Genomic DNA, 19952 nt, shown 5'->3' on the forward strand with positions numbered 1-19952 from the left:
GAAGAGGAAAAGGTTTTGTATGTCAGTTTGTAGATGCTTTCTACCTGAACAGTGTAGCACTAGGCTACACTTAACCTTATGAAATAATTATGTAGTACTATGAAATGTTTTTGTTTCCTATTCTGGAAATGGACCCTAAGGGAGCAACTCATTTTATTGGCCTTATCAAAAAAGACTTATGGGATGGGATTTATACAATTTTTTGCCAGTTAGCAACCACCCTGAGATTGCAGTGGATTCATTATAAATCTCTGGTCGTGGGGAACCACAATCTCGCTTATTTAATATAAATTTTAATTTTGTTGATTCATGCACTAAACAGTGGACTGAATCTAAGAAGCATTGCTACAAATGACTAGCGCATGAATGGGTTAAAATGATACTTACCCATCAAATGGCACGACTTTCTCAGGCTAAATTAGATTAACATTTTCATTTAAAACCAAATCCCAGCAGTGACAACTGTACGCTGGAGGCAAACAGGGAAAATGATACAACAAATATCAAAATAATGACATAATGTCTTATCTAATTAGAGATGAATCTGAACAAGATATTAGAGTATGGGGGTCTTCAGGAACATATGTACTGTAAAAACCCTCTGTTCTGTATAAAAGGGTATTGTTTAAGGTATGGAGGCTGTTTTATGAAGCACAACGCATCTGAAGTCACGACTCATCTGCAGTTAGTGTGCTATAGTGGTGTGAGCGTTCAGCATGTCGTGAGACGCAGCTGTAACCAAGCTGACATGTTAAGCTCTGACCTAAATTTTTCTTGATGTGGTACTCAGCCATATTTGTACACAGAGACATCTGATTAGCGTATCATGGGGCTAATTTACGACATTATTGATTTGATTGTAAAATAATGGAAAATGTTTAGTGGTGACATCAGCTCATATTTATAATATATTGTGCATAAGAAAAGGTTTGAGATAAACATCTAAGCATCACCCTGAGGTGTTTCTGCTGACTTTGTGATATTTTCTGCTTCTTATGCGCTTGTTGAGATCCACATGGGCTGTCTTGTAAACAGAGATTTTCCACCAAAAGCTGGCAAATTTCCAATATGACCACTTGAATCTATTTTTATCATATTTGCACACCTTGTAGCTTGTAATAAATTTTTTTACAAACACAAATACAGTTTTGAGTTGCCAGACTACATACCCTATAAGATTAATGATAAATGTAACCAAATATGTGACCTGTATTAACCAGTATCTAATAATGAGATTAGGAGCATCATATTTTGATTTCAGTAACATTGATATCAATCTTATTTAGTCAATGTTAAAGATATCATGGTCATATTTTCACAAAATGTTTTTACACTGAAAAAAAAAATGATTCATTCAATTTACATTCAAATAGTTTTTTAGTGGTTTAGTGGTAAGTGGTTGCAATCAATTTATTTAAGCTACATTTAAACAAAAGATTTTGTTTTGTTTTGCATTTCTAATTTTTTTTGTTTAAATGTAGCTTAAAAAAATTGATTGCAACCACTTACCTTAAAAAAATTGAGTAAATTGAATGGATCTTTTTTTCAGTGTAGATGATGAATAATGAATAAAGTAAATCTCCAAAAAATGACTTGAACTGTGTTTTTACAGACAGGATCACATATAGAAATTCTAGATAGAAGCTATAAAAACAAAAGCCTAAAATATAATAAATAAATAATATATTTACTGACATAACACCATCTGCTATGACAAAAATAGCACTGGGTTGTGAACATATGGGCATGGAAAGAAAGAGTTACTGGGGTATGAAAGTGTGTAAGGTACCGTTGCTTACAACCTTTATACTGCAGCAATACAGTAAATGTATTTTATATCCTCAGCTGAAGTGTGCATACTGTAGATGCATTAATGTAGGTGCCATCCTAAATCATTTGAAAAGCTTAATGTTGCATGAATTATTAACCACTGAACAATGTCATATTTTAAAATCTGCACACGAGTGCTTTGTAAGCCCATTGTGTCTATCCTAAATGATATGACGGACGCAGCGTGTCCGCACGTAAAGTGAGATGTGACAGTTCTTGTTTCACTCTCACAGGGAGCTTTAAAACAGAAAAGGCTGAAATAAGCAATGAACGCATCTCCATGGCAACTGCCTGTAAAGTGTGAGATTGTGTTGGGCATTGTGGTGCTCGAGAAAAGAGCTCGGGTCCAGATGCTTCTCTGAGGGAACAATCAGCAGTCTTTGCACTGTTATCACGGACTGCAGCGAGCAATTTCCCCTCGAATTAGACTTCATTCTCATTGAGATGAACATGTGAAAATCGATCAGAGAACACCAGAGACTGTAAGAGCACAGAAAACCATACTGGGATTTCACGTGTTTGTTTGATTTTTTGCGCATTAAGAGTGGTATTAATAGTATAGACTGATCAGCCATAACATTATATCCACCTGCCTAATATTGTGTAGGCCCCTCTTTCGCCACCAAAACAGCCCTGACCCGTTGAGGGATGGACTCCACTAGACCTTTCTATCAGAACCAGCATTCACTTTTTCTGCAATAAAGAGACTTTTAAGACACTTTATTATAACTGAAAGTCCTGTGTTTTTACTTGAGTGCAATAAATGTTTTTGTTGAGATAATGAGAATAGTGTGAGAGAATCGTGATCTCATTTCCCATGGAGAGAAATCGTGATTCACATTTGAGCAAGAATCGTGCAGCCCTATTTTGGGTTATTTTAAACTATATCACAAAATCACTATATCAGAAATAGGCCTACTTATAGGCATTTGATCCCTCAAGGGCCACACTTCTATTATAATAAGGTGTCACATTATCACATCGAAGTTATAATGAAACATTACTGTAACTATTTCTATACCATGACAATGTAGTTATTTTTGCCATAAGTGTTATTACATCACCAGTAGTAATGCCTTTTCCAAAATGTTATCCATTTACAAATGAATGGTTCTTTATCTCATTTACTTTAGCTTAATGTCATATAAAACTTTTATTTTTTTTATAAATACCAGTTGAGTTCTGTACTAATGTGCATGTGCTATTTTCTGCATACATTAAAAACACATTGATTGCAGTTTTCTGTGCTGATTCTGTTTTTTTTCTGATTAAAACAGAAACAGCCAGCACATAACAGATGTTTTACATTTTCTTTGCACTAAATGGCATTGATCACAATTTTATAAATGAATTCAGATCTGTTTCAGTTAGGTCTGAAGTAAGATTGACTCAAACCAGCTTCTGGCTATATTTACAACCATGAATCATTGTGAATAAATGCTGGTATTAGGTTTGTTATGACTTCAGGCTTCATTTCAGCACCTTTTTTTTTCATTTCATCACTTGTTACCAGAGTATTTCTCAATCCTTTAGTGCCTCTAGTGGCTGAAAATAAAATTGAATTTAACCTCAATATGATTTTTTTCACCTACTTGACATCCAGAAGAACTACAACAATTTTGTTCTAAATAAGTTTTTTATTATTAATAAAGGATTTTTTCTTAAATTGTTAATACTGTTATGACATTTAAGTTGAAACTGTAATGACAATGTTTGCATATTTTCTGATGATAATTAAAGAAATGAGTTACATGACACACGCATGCATGCAAAAGGACCTAGTTAGAAATCATAAGGGCCTGTTTTTTATTATTATTTATTATTTATGATACTTATACAGCAGCAATCAGGCAGAAGAAGAAAATGTTGAAATTAAAATTAGGTTATCAAAATTAAAGGAGAATAGCATAGTATGGCATAAAATAATGCAAAAATGGCAGCAGCAGAGTGGCGCAATGAAACAAAGAGATCTCAGGCACTTTTATTTTAATACAAAACAAAGTGGGTGTTACAAGACATAAGGGAATTTTAATCAGATTAAGAATGGGACATAGGAACCTAAATGGTACTCTTCATTTCACGGGAACAAGGATTGTGCATCATATTTCATGAATATATGATGATTGGGAATATTACCTGTGGGACTTTTATTTTATAAAAAGTAATGAAATGCTATCTCAGTTGCAGAATATCACACATAGAGAGAAATGTTAAAAGTATTTTTGAATGAGCAGGGAAGGGTAAAGGCAGGAAGTACGGTATTTACAGACTTTTATGATTGCTATGACAGACTTCTAACAATTTTCCTAAACTCTTAATGCACCGACACACCTACAAATCACAACTGCCTAAATCGTTCATTCATGCTCAGAATCGCATATTGTAAACTAAACTCTCACACACTGTTTACCAAAACACTGCAAACGTGTCAGAATCAACTATTCCAGCTAGTTAAACGTGACTGGGCTGAATAAGAGAATACAGTGTAATACAAAGTTAGAACTGAAGGTGGCAGTAATGCAACAAATTGGATGCCAGCTGCCGTAAAACCCCAAAGAAGAAATCGTGTTTATTCAAAAGTAGCTAGCTGCAACAAATAAGATCTTAAAAATACTACATTGTTGATAACCAGTTACTTAAACCACATTAACCGTAAACATGTTCATTTAACGCAATACTTATATGCTTTAACAGCAGAATATGACATTTTGCCGGAACAGCTGTGACAGAAATATAAAGACATTGACGTGCTGCTGTTAAACACAAGTACACACATGTTGTTGTTGTTTTTATAATCATGACTCTTCCAGCGTTACATAGCAGTAGTGTTTTTTACAGGAGGATCCTCAGTCTCTTTCCACAGGACATCAGTTTAGCTTTTGCTTATGGATCTGCGGTCTTCAGACAGACGGGAACCTCGCAAGGTCAGATGGGGGTAAGAAACATAAACTTATCACATCAGATGATGATGTCATTACCTTTACCTAATTATGGTACTTTAAAAAACCTTAAAAGTCACATTCATGCAGTATTTTACTTACTGTGTGATGTTTAGTACTTTATTCTTGCCATGATGGTATCCATAATGCTGTAAATAAATAAATTAACATAATTTTTAAAACAACAATAAATAATACTCATGCAAAAGACATGCATCAATACAACCTTTTAATAGACCCGTATGTACTTTAGTTATCAATGCTTAAATAATAATTAAATTGATTCTAATAGATTGTGAGTATGAACCACAGTTAAAGGCGGAGTCCACGATGTTTGAAAAACGGTTTGGAAAAGGAGACGGGCCGACTACCAAAACACACTTATAGCCAATCAAATCAAATCAAATGCCGGGTTGCGTATGTGTGGGGCGGGTCTATCAACAGAAGGTCCAGATTCTATTGGGGTAGGGGCGTGTTTGTTTAGGCGATTTCAAATATCAACACTGGCTTTCAAACATCATGGACTCCGCCTTTAATGTTACTCTCCAACATAACCATATAGTCAATTTGTCATTGGGTGAATGTATGATAATAAAGTGTGCTACATATTTTCCAGGGCTGTATTTAATGTCATGATTTATTGAATAGTATTTTACTTTTCTCTGTTTTAGAAGAACATGCTGGACTTTATTTTTGCTGTGGATGATCCGGTCACATGGCACACCATGAATCTTATTGACAACAGAAAGCATTACTCTCTTCTCAAATATCTGGGCCCTAAACAGATCAGCATTGTCCAGAATGACTACGGAGCAGGAGTCTACTTCAACACACTTGTACCAACCGATGAGCGGGTAATAAAGGTTTACAGTAGGGCATCAATCTTCATCTGGCTGGCACTGATGCAGGTCACATGACCCAGTCAGCTGAAGATTAAAGCCCCTCTCAAGATTTATTTTCTACATCATAGCTGGTAACCAGAGTTTATTGAGTTTTAGTTTTATAGACAGATATCTTATTAATACTAAGCATCAACCAGATGTTTTTTATGTTAGTTATTGTTAAGATTTGTTTGTCTTTGCAGGTTATAAAGTATGGTGTGGTCAGTACAGATACTTTAATTGATGATTTACTCCACTGGAGGACCCTGTATGTGGCAGGCAGACTACACAAACCTGTGAGTATTTTACCAAGCTCCTAGACATCAAAAGCTCCTTTCAGAAATGCAGTTGCAAATAGCAACCAATAGATGGCACTACTTAAACAATTGTACCTGTAAAATTGCAAAAACAATTGTTAGGTATGTTGTCATGTATATTTTTGTTTTTCAAAATCGATCAGTTGTTTCAAAAGGTTTCCAAATTCAACTTGCAGAAAAGAGTTATGATTAAGGAGTTTTTCTTAATCTAAATGTGTGAAAGTATATATTTTTGGTCTTGTAATGGGTTATTACCATTACTTGTTAATTTTTCACAATTTATTATCACTTTCTCACCTGTCACCAGTTTCTGTGTGAGCTCTCAATATAAGGTCATAAACATGGCATGAACAGTAATTAAAAAGTAGTAAAAAAGACAAAATTAGAGGTTTAAAATACTTTTGTTTCGTACTGCGGGATGAGCGAGTCACGACACAAAACATTATCCCACTATCTCTGGATAATTCTTGATTCACTACATGATCGTGTAGTTTACATTAGATGCACTTATGTGCTGATTTCCAACATAACAGACATTTGATGCAGTTTTACTTATCGCCTGTGACTCATGACCCGGTTGGGACCTTCAATGAAATCCAGCGTTAAACAAACTCAAAACTCCACTGGCACCCCGGATAAACAAACTATATCCATTGTTTCCATAATGCTGCTTACTTGGAAAGCTGAACAAGGCTTTCTTCTCCTTACATCCAAAAACACACTTCTTCTTCTTCTTTCGTGCCATTTTCGAGTCTTGATATAAAACAAAGCTGTCACGTGCAGTGATGTCTGTGACTTCTACTCAAAGGAACAATGCTAATAAGCGTCCTTGTTCTTGCTCTCACTCTGATTGACGTGTGGGCGTGTTTTTCTGGGGGATGTGCCCATAAAAGGAATGCGGGGTCACTGATATGTAACGGGTATGCATGTTTGAAAAAAACTTCAGAAACGTGAGTTTGGCCCAGAAATACTCCATCACACCCTCAACTACTTTTTGACACTGCTCTTGAGTAATGACAGTATCGATGTTTCGCGCCCATGTCACATTGCTGTGGTCATGAAAACATAATATTTGTACACATTTGTGTGTAATATATAAAATAAAATAATATAATATATGTGTATGTATACTCTACCATTATATACATTTCTATCAGTTGATCATACCTCCCACCCCTAGCGGTGTATGATAAAGGTAAAATATGTAAGGAGTCAATTATTTCGCTTATACCAGGGATACACAAACATTGCTCTGGGTGTTATTTAAGGTGTGCATTTATTGAAAAATAACATTTCTCAACCAATCAGAATAAAGCATTCAACAGCCCATGGCATAAGTGAAAAAGTAATGCATTTTTTTTCTTTAAACGAGGCATGAACACGTTACATTGCACCCCATAAACCCAATCATATCTTCCAAAACAGCTGGTTTACAACCCATTCATATGTTTTTTTTAGGTCAACATTCTGCTTCAGAATGACAGTGGAAAACTTCAGACTGCCCTCGAGAGAAACCTAAAAAGTGCTGTGACCGCTTCTTTCCTGATGCTGCCTGAAAGTTTTTCAGAAGAAGATCTTTTTCTCCAGATTGCAGGACTGTCCTACTCTGGTAAATGAAGCCAAATTTGTTTGCAACATTAATATGTTCACAGATATTTAAAGATTTGCATAAGTGATAGTTGAACTAAAACCAAACCTGTTTGTTTACAGCTGCTCAATAAATCTTCTCTTTATATGGAATCAGTGCTAAACTTAAAAAAGGACATCATGAAAATCAGACTTTTTCCAAGTTTAAGTTCTATTATTGGGTCCCCAGTGCTTTTATCAACCTAGAAAATATGATAAAGAACAACCCAGTAACTTCGTTTTGGTAAACCATTTTCTTCAAGCATGTGAAAAATAGGTAATTAAAATTCGGTTGCCCCTTGTGATGTCAGAAGGGGATAATACCACCCCTTAATCAGCACTATCCAACCACAACACTGCCATTTAGTGCAAAATCAGCTTTTGCATCGTAGATGACACACCCTCAAAACAGCACATTTTTGCTCAAACCTACAAAGTGACAATTTCAACATGTTGTTATAAATGATCTATATGGTATTTGTACACTCTCAGAAATAAAGGTACAAAACTGTACCTTTTCTGTCACTGGGGCTGTACCCTAAGTTTCCGTTTGGTACCTTTACAGGAATACAAAACAGAATAAAATTTTTGGTAGATTACCGTACCTTAAGGACTTACATTGTTAGAAAAAAGTCAAAATATGTACCCTAGCTGTCAATGGGGCAGCACCCTTTAAAAAGGTAATTGTATGGACCATTAGGTACAGATACGTAAACATTTGGTACCTATATGTACCTTTGAGATACTAATATGTTATTTTGAGGTACTAATGAGCTCTCTTTGGTCCCAGAATGTACTTCTGAGGTACTAAAATGAAATCCTTTGGTGCAAAGTTGTACTTTTCGAAAGGGTACAGCCCCAGTGACAGAAAAGGTACAGTTTTGTACCTTTATTTCTGAGAGTGTAGCTAACACTTACTCTGGGGACACCAAAGATTTATTTGACATCTTAAAAAAAGTGAAATGTAATTTTTTAAAAATATATTGCATTTCTACCTTTCTAACTTTAGGGGACTTCAGAATGGTGATCGGTGAGGACAGATCCAAGATCTCCAACATCGTAAAGGAAAACACACCACATTTTCGGAAGTTATATAACAATATTCTTCAAGAGTGCCCACAGGTGGTGTACAAGCCTCAACAGGGCCGACTGGAGGTGAGAGGTCTAGCATCGTGGCTCACGTTCAAATTATTCATATTAAATTTGATATGCGTGTTTCGGATGTCTTTTCAGATCGTCATACGAGGAGGTTTTCTAGTTAAACTGGTGTCAATGATTTGTTACTTTGATCTTTGCTGAAATGACACTAAATGCTTGCAGCTAAACTCTGTGAAAGCTCATATTTAGGAAACTTAACCGAGGGTGTGACTCCCTGACATGTTTTAAACATATAGCTTTGCTGACAAAGCAGTTCTCCTCGGGCCAGAAACGCTTCTTTGTTGAGCGGGGAGGGTTCTAAAGGAGACTCTAGAAAATGTTAGATTTTGTTTTCTTCATGCTGTATCCTTGCCGTAAAAGGGTTAACAGGCTATTGTAAGCATTCACACTGGTCACACACAAAACAAGTGGGGCTACTAAATGAACTCGGTTGGGGGGGGTGTAATATGAAGACAATCATCTATGGAGTTGAAGACTATTTCTCCAGTCTAAAACATGAAAAGTGATGCGTCAAATCCAAAATGTGTTCATGGTTTGTCCAGAAACAGGGTTGAACCAGCATTTAAATGTAAAACCGTATTTATTTAACCGTAGGCATAGATGAATAATAAGAGTTCTGTACATGGTAATGTTATATCATGAGCCTCAAACATGATTGTTTCCCCCTCCTTATGTAAATCTCTTGCATACAAAAGACCGTTGGAAAACAGACCAATCTCAACATAACATCTACTGTGCTCATCAACGTTATTAAATTTCACATTAAGAGATTTTTGTCATTTCCAAAATATCTGCATTTCTATGGCATTACAGTTGTGATGGACTACCCCTCAAAAAAACCAACATGGATGGCTTTGCTATGTTGTATTATAGCGTGACAGTGGGCCACAACATATGATAGGTGTGTGGAGCAGGACATCTATATAATGTGCTTGTTTTACGCGGTGTGAGAAGAACGTGACATGAGCAATAAAGCTGCACAAAATCCAATCGGAGCTGTCAGACTGAGACAGATTTCCAGGAATGTGATTTGAATAGGATTTAACTAACGTACCAGACTCTCATTGTTTACCAGTTTGTAATCTGAACGGCCAAAAACGCACAAATCCACATCTGTATGTGGTTTGTAACCTGATCTGATGTTTGTAAACCCAAACTGCCTGGCCAGATCAACATATTTATATCAGTCAGGAATGGATCTTCTGACATGACTTTAACATCACACAAGACACATCTGTCGAAATTCACTCATTTACACTGATGTATTAAATGATGAATGAATGAACAGGTGAGTGGTTTTTGATTGATATAATTGTCATGCACGATCCATTTTCTGTGTCCTGACTGATCCTTCTGTTGTTTGTGCTCTTTATGGTGAATTATCACATGACATAGGAAAGAATTTACAGTTTTCCCTTGCTTCCAGTCATGCTGACAAATAAGTTGCTTTTACTATGTCAATGCAGGTGCATTAAAGAGATAAAATTACCCCATGATGTACTCACCCTCAAGCCATCTGAGATGCACATGTCCATCATCTTTCAGACAAACATGATTTGACTTATTTTAGTGAATGTCCTGGCTCTTCCAAGCTTTATAATGGTTGAAAATGGGGCCCATGACTTTTAAGCACAAAATGTGCATCCATCCTTCACAGAAGTCATTCACACAGCTACAGGGGTAAATAAAGGCCTTCTGAGGGAAATCAATGCCATTTTGTAAGAAAAATATCCATATTTAAAAATTTGTTATTTTTAAAAATGATGACACATGTATCTCAAATAGCTTTAGGGTGATTAAATCATGGGGTAGTAATCATTTTTTGCTAAACAATCCCTTTAACTACACGGTCTTATATGGATCCTGCTTCTTAACAGGAAACATTAACGTAAAGTGTTATTTTCTAAATGTTGACAAAAGACAATTGCGAAATGAAGGCGTTTCCATTAACTGATAATATGTGACTGAAAGGTAGTTTTTCCTCTTGCGTTAAGTCATTCCAAACATCACGTCGACTGATGTTGGTGGTTAACTAATATCATATTATTCATTATTTTTAACCGAAGGAGATGTAAGAGTATTGTCCAAACATTAATGCCAAAGAAAACCCATACTTAGGGGCATCAACATGTAAAGTTTTTCTGAGGAAGTAGTACATTATTTTAAATCAAAAGAGATGTTTTAGTTAACATGTAAGAATTAACCTCTTTGAATATTTAAATAGTTCAGTGATGATTTATTCCATTTTATTATAATCATAAACCAACCAAAAAAAGTATTAAAGGATTAAGAATATTTTAATGAAGTGAAACTATTTTTAACATGCTTTGGCTTTTTTGAAAAGCAAGAAATTTTAGTTGTTTGATCAAAACAAGAAACGCTTTGAAAAAGATTCTTTATATGACTTGGACATTTTTCTTTCTTTCAGATTTTTCCTCAAAATTGCAGGGAAATTATGTGCCTTGCCTAAATTTTTTACATTTTGTGAGCTCAGAACATTGAGAGGAAAATCCTTGACCTTTTTCTTTGAAAGTTTGTTTTTTTCTTCATTATAAAAGTCTAAACATAGTTTGAATTAATTGTGTGTGTGTGTACCTGTTACCTTTTTATTTAATTAAAATGCGTTTGTTTTTTACATATGTAATGCCTGTTTCTCACTTTTTCTTGTGCATCCCTTAATCATGGGCAGCAGTATGTGATGGGTCCTTTCTAAATATCAGCCCTTAACAGAAAAGTCTAGGAAATAATTTCACACAAAAATGTTCCAAAACATTTTTTCTGAAAGGGAGGTCACATGACGAAAATGATACACCTTTCTGTTTTGTACATAATACTCTCTAGAGGGTGACACATTTTACCATCTGACACAACAGCATTAAAATAATACAAATGTTTATGTTGGTCTACATGAATGCAATAACAGACATTAGTTTTTTTTTTAAACATATATTTATTCTTGGTTGCCCATTTGTTTCATGTCATTTAGGTTGACAAGAGTCCAGAGGGTCAGTTCACACAGCTCATGGCTCTTCCACGGACCTTACAACAGCAGATCACACGTCTGGTGGATCCACCCGGTAAAAACAGAGATGTGGAGGAAATCCTCCTACAGGTGGCCCAGGATCCAGACTGTGGATCAGTTGTACAGCAAGGTAAATAAACCTTTATCAATGTTTACTGTCAGTGGATGGGTTTTAATGAATCAGTTTGTGATTCAGCTACTACACACTAAAAAGCTTGCATTTAAAGGGGCGGTGAATTTGTCGATTTTATTGTTTTATACTGTTGCCTGATGTCTACTTATGATGTCCGCGTGGTTTTTACATTCAAAAACATCAAAAGCAATAAGTTATAGGCTATTTTGTAACATAGATTAGTGGCTGTCTGGAGAAATGGTTCGTTTGAAGGGGCGGGCCGCATTGAAGGCCTGGACGTAAACACCCACTGCTATGATTGGACGGCTTCATTCCCCGTCATTACATGTGGGGAAATGTTTTAAAAACATTAATGTGATAAAAATAGCAGCCGAACACAAATATGTTTGAGCCACAAAAGATTCTGGGTGCTAAATATGATACACATAAATGACAATACGTATATTAAAGTAGAAACAAAACTCGACGTGACTAAATTACCGTATACAACATAGTAAGCGCGCATCAGATTATAAACTGCGGCTAATAAATCCTTATCAATAACTTTGTATATTTCGATTGTGCTTGTGAGGTTGCTTTTACGTTCACGTAATGTTAAATACCACAGTTATATGATAAAAAATAAGCTTTGTTGAGTGTTTGACCCTTCAAACGTAACTCGCCTAAATTACCGTATACAACACAGTAAACGGGCATCAGAATCTAAACTGCGGCTGCTAAATCCTTCCTTATAACTAACTTTGTATATTTCTACCTTTAAATTACAGTCGTATTGTTAAGTGTTGTACCTTTATTAATCGTTTAATGTTTTTAGTAAATTAAAACAGTCAAACAAACGTGTTTAGACACGGATGTTACAACAGGACATATCAAGCAATATCTTCTAACAAAGCAATAGTGAAACGCAGTAACTTAAATAAAGTAAAATGTCTTACTGTGTATAATGCTGTGTCATTGTTGTCAGATCCAATATAAGTGGTGCTTTTAATCACAGTCTCTCTGCAAATCCAGCATCGACTTCTTTACGAATGAATCCGTGTACACAGAGTTAACAAACACTCCCCACACGAGCTGGAACTTCTTCAAAAGCAAACTTTTTCCACGCATTTAATGTTATGTTTCAAGCCTCCGAATTAAAGTATTTAGCTTCTGTGTTGTTCCCACGCGGTTCTTCCACAACCGAAAATGCGTTTCCAGTCTATCATAACAGATCACCGCGTCAAAATAAAAGTCTCTCAGAAAAAATGTATTTAAAAGTCATTTTGGTTACATTTGTCAATCTTTAAAGACATATTTACTTGTTGAGACACACATGTGTCACGCGAAGCTGTGGGCGGGGCTACAAAAGTGATCCTTGTATTTGGCTATGGGGCGGTGCTTCAATTCTACTTTGACGTCATAGATTTCCGAATTCCACACTGGCTTGTTTTACTGGCTTGGTGCCAAAAACCGTTATATTTCAGTAGCACGGACGTTTTCAGTTCTGAAACTTGCAGGATGTTCATTTAACTATGATGACCTCTTATATAACAAATTATCAAGTTAAAATTGAGTATTTGATTCACCGCTCCTTTAATGTTTTTAGGACGTTTTTATTTTATACTGCAGTTGCTGTAGTAAAGAGCTAAAGTTTCTCATTCTCTGTGCTTTTGGATTCAGCAGACAAATATCCAGGATTGCCGCCACTGTGTCTTTCTCATATGCATGGTGTTCAGGATGTCTTGATTTTAAATGATAAATGAAACTTGTAGTGCTGTAAATGTTTTCATGTCTTTCTCAGACACTTTAAAATGCTTTCACCAACATGTTTGCTGCATTTGCGCACCTCTCACTCTCCGCTGGTTGCTATTTGATTGCGTCATCAAAGACCTCATTATTCAGTAAAATTAAATTCAGACGATTTTTTTGCCATTTTCTGCCGAATAATTTTAGTTGCAGAAAATTCAGTGCATCCCTAAATAATGTAATATATCTGATGAAATAAGATTTTTATTCTAAGCCATAAGATGTACAAATATTTATTTTTATAGCACATTACCCAGGTTTTTTTAGCCTTTTAAAGGAATTGTTTATCTAAAATGTAAAAAGTATCTCACAGTTTACTCCCCTTTATGCCATCCTAGATGTATAACATCTACCAAAAAGCACATAAATAAATCTTAAAAGTAATACGACAGACTCCAGTTGATCAATAAATTGTTCCTTCAAAAGCCTTGGATTTATTTAAAGCCTTGGTATATATTTTGTAGTTGGTCAGCAATCAGCATATTTGCATTTTGTGACAGATGAAATGAAAGCATTTAAAATATTGCTGCTTTGGCATAAAGCACCGTTTCCCAACCCTGTTCCTGGAGAGACACCAATGCATGTTTGGATGTCTCCCACATGTGACCCCGATTATTTCCCATCTTGGGGTCTTTACTAACGAGTGGATACAGATGTGTTTGAATATGTACGATTTAAAAAAAAAAATTATTGTCGGTGTGCCTCCAGGTACAGGGTTAGTAAGCACCTGAATGTACATACTTTTTAATACTGACAAATTAATTAAAGACAATCACACATATGAGAAACTCATATGCAATATCTTAAAGTATCTTAATAAAAAAAATATATGGATGGTCAATATACTTTTCTAAAAACACAACGCCGGTGGGTGGTCTACTTTAGCACAATACTGTGTTTAAGTACATTTGCAAAACTGAAAGGCATGAACAAGACAAAAGATATAACACAACACTAATGATTGAGTACATATGAAATGGTTCTCAAGAAGATGGATGTTTTCAGGACTCGCCAAACTGGCTGGCTGGGTTGTAGTGGTGTTGAATTTCTCCAGCAGCCTCACCCACACGTCTCATTGTCATAATAACCGTCACTTCATTTCACACAAACACCTGTGTGTGTTTACCCAAACTGCTCAAGCACTGATGCATGCACTACAGTTTACTTTAACCCTTTTAAAAATCTGAAAATCTCATAATGGCCAAATATTAAAATATATTGGTTTATTACAAATTCATCATGCGCTGTGTAACTATATCTCTGTTCAGTTATGTGATGCTATCAGAAGGAATAAACATATATGCTTTTGAACTGATGATGGATGAATGCTAAAATCTGCATTATATGTAATTATGATGCCTTCTTTTATATGCAGGAATCTCTTCAATAGTGAAAACCTCCAGCATAACACAAAGTGCCAAAGGAATTGCCACAGCCGGTAAGGGAATAAATGTTACAATGATTTATACGACGTGGGAATAACACACCACCCACAATTTTGACGCCTAAATTGTTGATGTGTTTTATAGGCATGTCTATATTTATTTAGTATATTAGCCAGTACAACATGCATGATGTAATGCTATGATGTTTCTACAGGTCTTGTCAAAACAGTGGTGTACAGTGTCAAAAAGCTGCGGAAAATGTGGAGAGGCTGGCGTCGAAAACCTATATAGCCCCCATGTCACGCTACAAATATTTATTAAAACAATGTACAAATTGTGTAATGAAATGACTGATGTTTGCATTGAAGTCCTGTGCTGTATCCATTATTTTGGAAAATTGTCTCTTTTCAAAATAGTGGATAATTTATTTGTAATTTCTAACAAGTAAACATTAAACATTGTTTAAAAAAACAAGTTCTAATTGATTGCAGTGTTTATCTGCGCACTTCCCATACACGTTGTACCTGTTGCGACGATATGATATCACTCCCTCATTAGCATAATGTATGCTGATGTCACTCCGTTGACTCTGACCAATGAGAATCGTTGACTCTCATCACCTGCTAGGAAGAGAATTCCATCATTCCAAGCATTCTTCCCACAGCTCAAACTCACACAAACACACAACGTCTCTGTGCTGGATTACCGTCTCAAACTCTGGACTTCGTTTACTGAATTTATCGTTTTTGCTGGGCTTTTTGCTCGATATCTCTCAATAACTGTGATCCAGAAGATTCCAAAGTGGCGCTTCAAGGTATGGTGTACTTTAAACGACTTTAAACTCTCATTTCTTTATATAGAGAACGATAGTGGTGAGAGTGATTATATGGAGCTAATAATCTTGTTTTCGTGTTTTTTTAAAAATCAAACGTCAGTAATAAACAAAGCTCACATAGTTAAATAAGTGTCGTGGGAAAAGAAAACACGTGCTACAATAGAGTATTTCTGCTTTTTAGTCATGATATTTGCAATGCATGATTTATGGCCCTAACGTTAAGTGAAAACATTAATAAGTAACTAGATATCTAAAGCAAAGTCTCGATTACTTCCTCGTGTGTAACACGCGGCAAATGACGCGTCACTACGCTACAAACACGCAGCACTCCCATTATAAATACAAAACGCAAAAAAAACACATGATTAATAATTACAACAAAAACTGTACCCGAATGTTTATAGACGCAACAACGCAATGTAGACCGTTCTGTGGTTGGAATGAAAGCGTTGCGTTTGTTTTGTCGCGTCGCGTGAGTGTAGATACAGTGACGCCTTAATATATTTCGCGTAAATTCACTCGAACTACAATTTGAGATATCCGTTAAAGTTATTTGTCAAATAATATTGTAAATAAATAGAGATGTTGAAATATTTGAGGCGGGCCGCTCAGCTGAGTGTGGATCTGTGGAATGCTGCTATCTGTGGAATGTTAAGTGTGGGACGGACGCGAGTAGCGCTACAAACCTCACATGTTTGAAATGTTTATTCAGGGAATTCTTGGGAAAGCATGACATGCTGGAATACTTAAAGAGAAACAGATTCACAACGAGTTGAGTGAGAAAGCAACAGTTGCATACATACAGCATATTTATTAAGGAGGAGACTGTCTGTGTTTTAAAGGTGCCAAAGAATGCATTGATTTTGGGGTAGTTTTCCGGACAGGGTTTAGATTAATCCGGGACTAGCCTTACTTATTTTAGGACATTTAAGTAGTTTTTACAATTAAACCTTAAAAAAACTATACTTTTGTGCATCTTGAGACAAAACAATGGTACTAATATATGGCAAAATATGTTTGTGCAAGGTGTTTTAAAATTACCGAACAATCTGTTAAATTGTTAAAAAGGTTTGTGGCTTTATTAAGTGCAAAAATGATTTAGAGACAGTTTTACATGTCCATTTATAACCCTATGTTTTGTCCCCAGAATTAAATCAATTTTTACCTTATTTGAAAGGGTCACGAATAATAATGTTGAGCTTGATTGATTGATACTTTATTTATCCCGAAGGAAATTGTAGAGCTCTGCTCTGATTGGCTGTTTCATTTGAGCAGCTCATTTGAGTAGCTCTGTGTGTGTGTGTAAACAGTTCTTATGTTTGAGTCTGTATCAGATGAAGATCCAGAATTCGAGTGGTAGATTTGTTTTTTCAGTATGGACCTGCAAAACATAACTGTATCGTCAATAGTAAAATGTCAGCCTAAACGTTAGCATATAGCATTAACTAGCATATAGTGCTAACTCAACAGTCAAAACTTTGTTTTTAGCATCATAACAACATTGTACATTTAACGTGTAATTTAATGTTGGCGGCGTACATCATGACACTAACGTCACAGTTGGTGTTATGTTGAGATTGGTCTGTTTTCCAGCGGTCCAACAGTCTTTTGAATGCACAAGGTTTACATAACAAGGAGAAAACAATCGTGTTTCAGGCTCAATATATGTCATTACCATATTCACATTCACCTTTAAAATCTGTGATTTCTTTTTCCACGATCAGGATCTTTCCCAGAATGGAAACGCCTTTGGATGTTTTGTCAAGAGCAGCATCTTTAGTGCACCAAGATGATGAAAAACGTAAGTTTTTAAGTATTTTTTTTTTTTTAGCTTTAGAACATTTTACATAAACGTGTTTCGTAATTAAGTAGTTTCTTCTTTTTGACACAATACTCAGTCAGTCTACAACAATACTTTTGTTAGTACTTGTCCACAAAGACATTACAAATAAGTAGGCATTTGTCAGTCTAAACTGTTTTAAATATATTTTCATCTTTAAGGTTGTATAATAAGATTAAAATGCTAAATGTTTCTTGAATGCATAGATATATACACTAGATGTCGCCTTGGGGTTCTAAGTGTCAAAACCGCCACCATCTTGGAACAGGGGTCTTGTCATTGGGAGTAGCTAGGTAACACTGCTATCTCCGCCTGTACTTCGAATTCATGGACGATGTCGGACTTTTGTGCTGCGTATGGATGTTAGGGCTACTACCACTATGCATTATAGTTAGAAAAAGTAGATTTTCAAAATATCAAAACTTTAATTTTTTTCTGGACTCAATGCTCAATACATGTCTGACTGTTGAAACGAACCAAAAGAAAACCAAGAAAATCGCATTAATGACGATTTATGGTGATTTTATTTCCGTTACACCATTTCCTACAATGACGCTGATGCGGGGTTCCCCTGTTTCAAGATGGCGGCTCTATTTGACGCATTCGGTCCAACGAACTGCCGTAGCCAAGGCGACATCTAGTGTACATATCTATGTCTTGAATGAATGAACACAACTGGTTCCCATTGAACACACAGTTGTGTTGTTGTGTGCTGTGCTTTACAGAACCACCAAATGCTGTTATATTGCTAGACAACTTGATCACAGGTGTAGTTGTACTCAAGTCCAACTGGCTTACTTTCAATTGGATGCTTGAAAGAAAATACAGGCCAATTGCATTACACAAAAAGCTAATGTGAATGAGTAGTTTAACAAAACAGCCAAAAAATCAGTTAAATATCATGCAGTGTGTTGGATTTCCATAAGTAAGGATTGTGTTTGTCTGCGTTTGTATTCAGTCATTGATCATTTACATGTGAAATGTTGTCATTGTCTATCTGAAATGCCTTTGGGCACAACTACATTCAGCGTAATACACATTTGATTCATTATATTACCTTTTCTATAAAAGCATTGTTCAGACCGGGTTTGCTTGTTTCGACTTCCTGGTCCAACACGCTTAAGCTGGGCTGCACAATAATTCCATCGGCATGTTGCAGTGTTTTCCATCTGAAATTCCTTCCAAGATTAACTATGAACAAATCCTACTTAGATGGCATTATTCCTATTGGGGTTCAACATCTACATTTCAAAAGTTCTCTTCAATAGCAGTGTAGCAACACTAAAGCATTAGGTTTATAAACAATTAAACATGGATTGGTTGAAGTTTGCAAGAAATAATTTCTCAATCTCAAGCATATATTTACCACACTGGATATTTTATTTTTTTAGACCAAATCTTTCCCAAAATGCCTTTTCAATTTATTGTAACTCCAAACTGAAACAGATAGGAATGGAAATTGGATCATCGTATCATAGCTGCGAGTTGGTTGGTCTAATGACAGTGAACACACATCTGTCTAAAGAAGCTTGGGTCGTCGTTGCATTTTCTCCCCCTGCTTTGTTATTGTTTTGCACAGGACTGATGTCACCTCTGTTGTGGTTGTGTGCGCGCCTTTGTCCCAGCACAAAGTGTCTGACCTGTTTTGGCAATAGCGCAGGCCCTGCAAGCTCCTCCTGAATGTTTGCATTTATTGCAAGACTTTGGAAATGTTCTCACTTGCCGGAAAACTTCAAGGGAGAGACGCCGTTGAGTCACTTCAGTACACGTTTGACCTAAACCTGTGGGTGCGCAGGCTGCAGCAATGCAACGTCTTGGATACGGTGATGGGAATGTGCAAGTAGATGTAGGTGTGGTTGTCTTTGTTACAGACAGTCAGGTGATGGCTTGTATTCGGTTGGACGCTTGAGGGCAAAACAGCCCAATTACATTAGGTCCTCTTAACACCATCAGAGGCACAACAGAGCACCATTACAGTGCGTGTAGTTTAATCGCTCTTAAAGAAAAAAAAACGGTTCTCAATCCAACATGCATGTCTAGACAATATAGTTCACCCAAAATTTTATGATTGTGAAAAACTTCACAAATTCACAGGAGATCATATTCTGACAGTAAGAGAAAAAGACCAAAAGCACAGATTGCTTAGCCCTGTATAATTATGTAAATTAGCCGCGTCACCGTTGACGTTATTACCAGCTCAT

The 19952-nt window shown here is 35.9% G+C and overlaps 2 protein-coding genes across 2 annotated transcripts in view; both read left to right on the forward strand.

Moving 5' to 3' along the window:
• Nucleotides 1-4352: 4352 nt before the first annotated feature.
• On the forward strand, nucleotides 4353-15531 carry tamm41 (TAM41 mitochondrial translocator assembly and maintenance homolog). Its single transcript, XM_065265931.2, has 8 exons — nucleotides 4353-4765; nucleotides 5441-5623; nucleotides 5854-5946; nucleotides 7426-7576; nucleotides 8603-8748; nucleotides 11738-11903; nucleotides 15067-15129; nucleotides 15291-15531. The coding sequence occupies exons 1-8, from the start codon at nucleotides 4628-4630 to the stop codon at nucleotides 15365-15367; spliced, it is 1017 nt and encodes a 338-aa protein (XP_065122003.1). The 5' UTR covers nucleotides 4353-4627; the 3' UTR covers nucleotides 15368-15531.
• A 196-nt stretch (nucleotides 15532-15727) lies between these two features.
• The window catches only part of vgll4b (vestigial-like family member 4b), a 39685-nt gene continuing 35460 nt past the window's right edge, over nucleotides 15728-19952 (forward strand). Inside the window, exons 1-2 of the mRNA XM_065265933.2 lie at nucleotides 15728-15890; nucleotides 17636-17712. Coding sequence (XP_065122005.1) covers nucleotides 17649-17712 — 64 coding nt within the window. The 5' untranslated portion in view covers nucleotides 15728-15890; nucleotides 17636-17648. The remainder of the gene's footprint in view (nucleotides 15891-17635; nucleotides 17713-19952) is intronic.

The sequence above is a fragment of the Paramisgurnus dabryanus genome, chromosome 14 (assembly GCF_030506205.2).
Source record: "Paramisgurnus dabryanus chromosome 14, PD_genome_1.1, whole genome shotgun sequence".
NCBI classification, from domain to species: Eukaryota; Metazoa; Chordata; class Actinopteri; order Cypriniformes; family Cobitidae; genus Paramisgurnus; species Paramisgurnus dabryanus.

What these genes read in the sequence shown, in the direction of transcription:
- tamm41 (XM_065265931.2), top strand. Translation starts at nt 4,628, where the DNA reads ATGACTCTTCCAGCGTTACATAGCAGTAGTGTTTTTTACAGGAGGATC. An exon ending in TGCAGGACTGTCCTACTCTG is followed by an intron (nt 7,577 to 8,602) that starts GTAAATGAAGCC and finishes TTCTAACTTTAG; the next exon opens with GGGACTTCAGAATGGTGATC. An exon ending in CAAAGGAATTGCCACAGCCG is followed by an intron (nt 15,130 to 15,290) that starts GTAAGGGAATAA and finishes ATGTTTCTACAG; the next exon opens with GTCTTGTCAAAACAGTGGTG.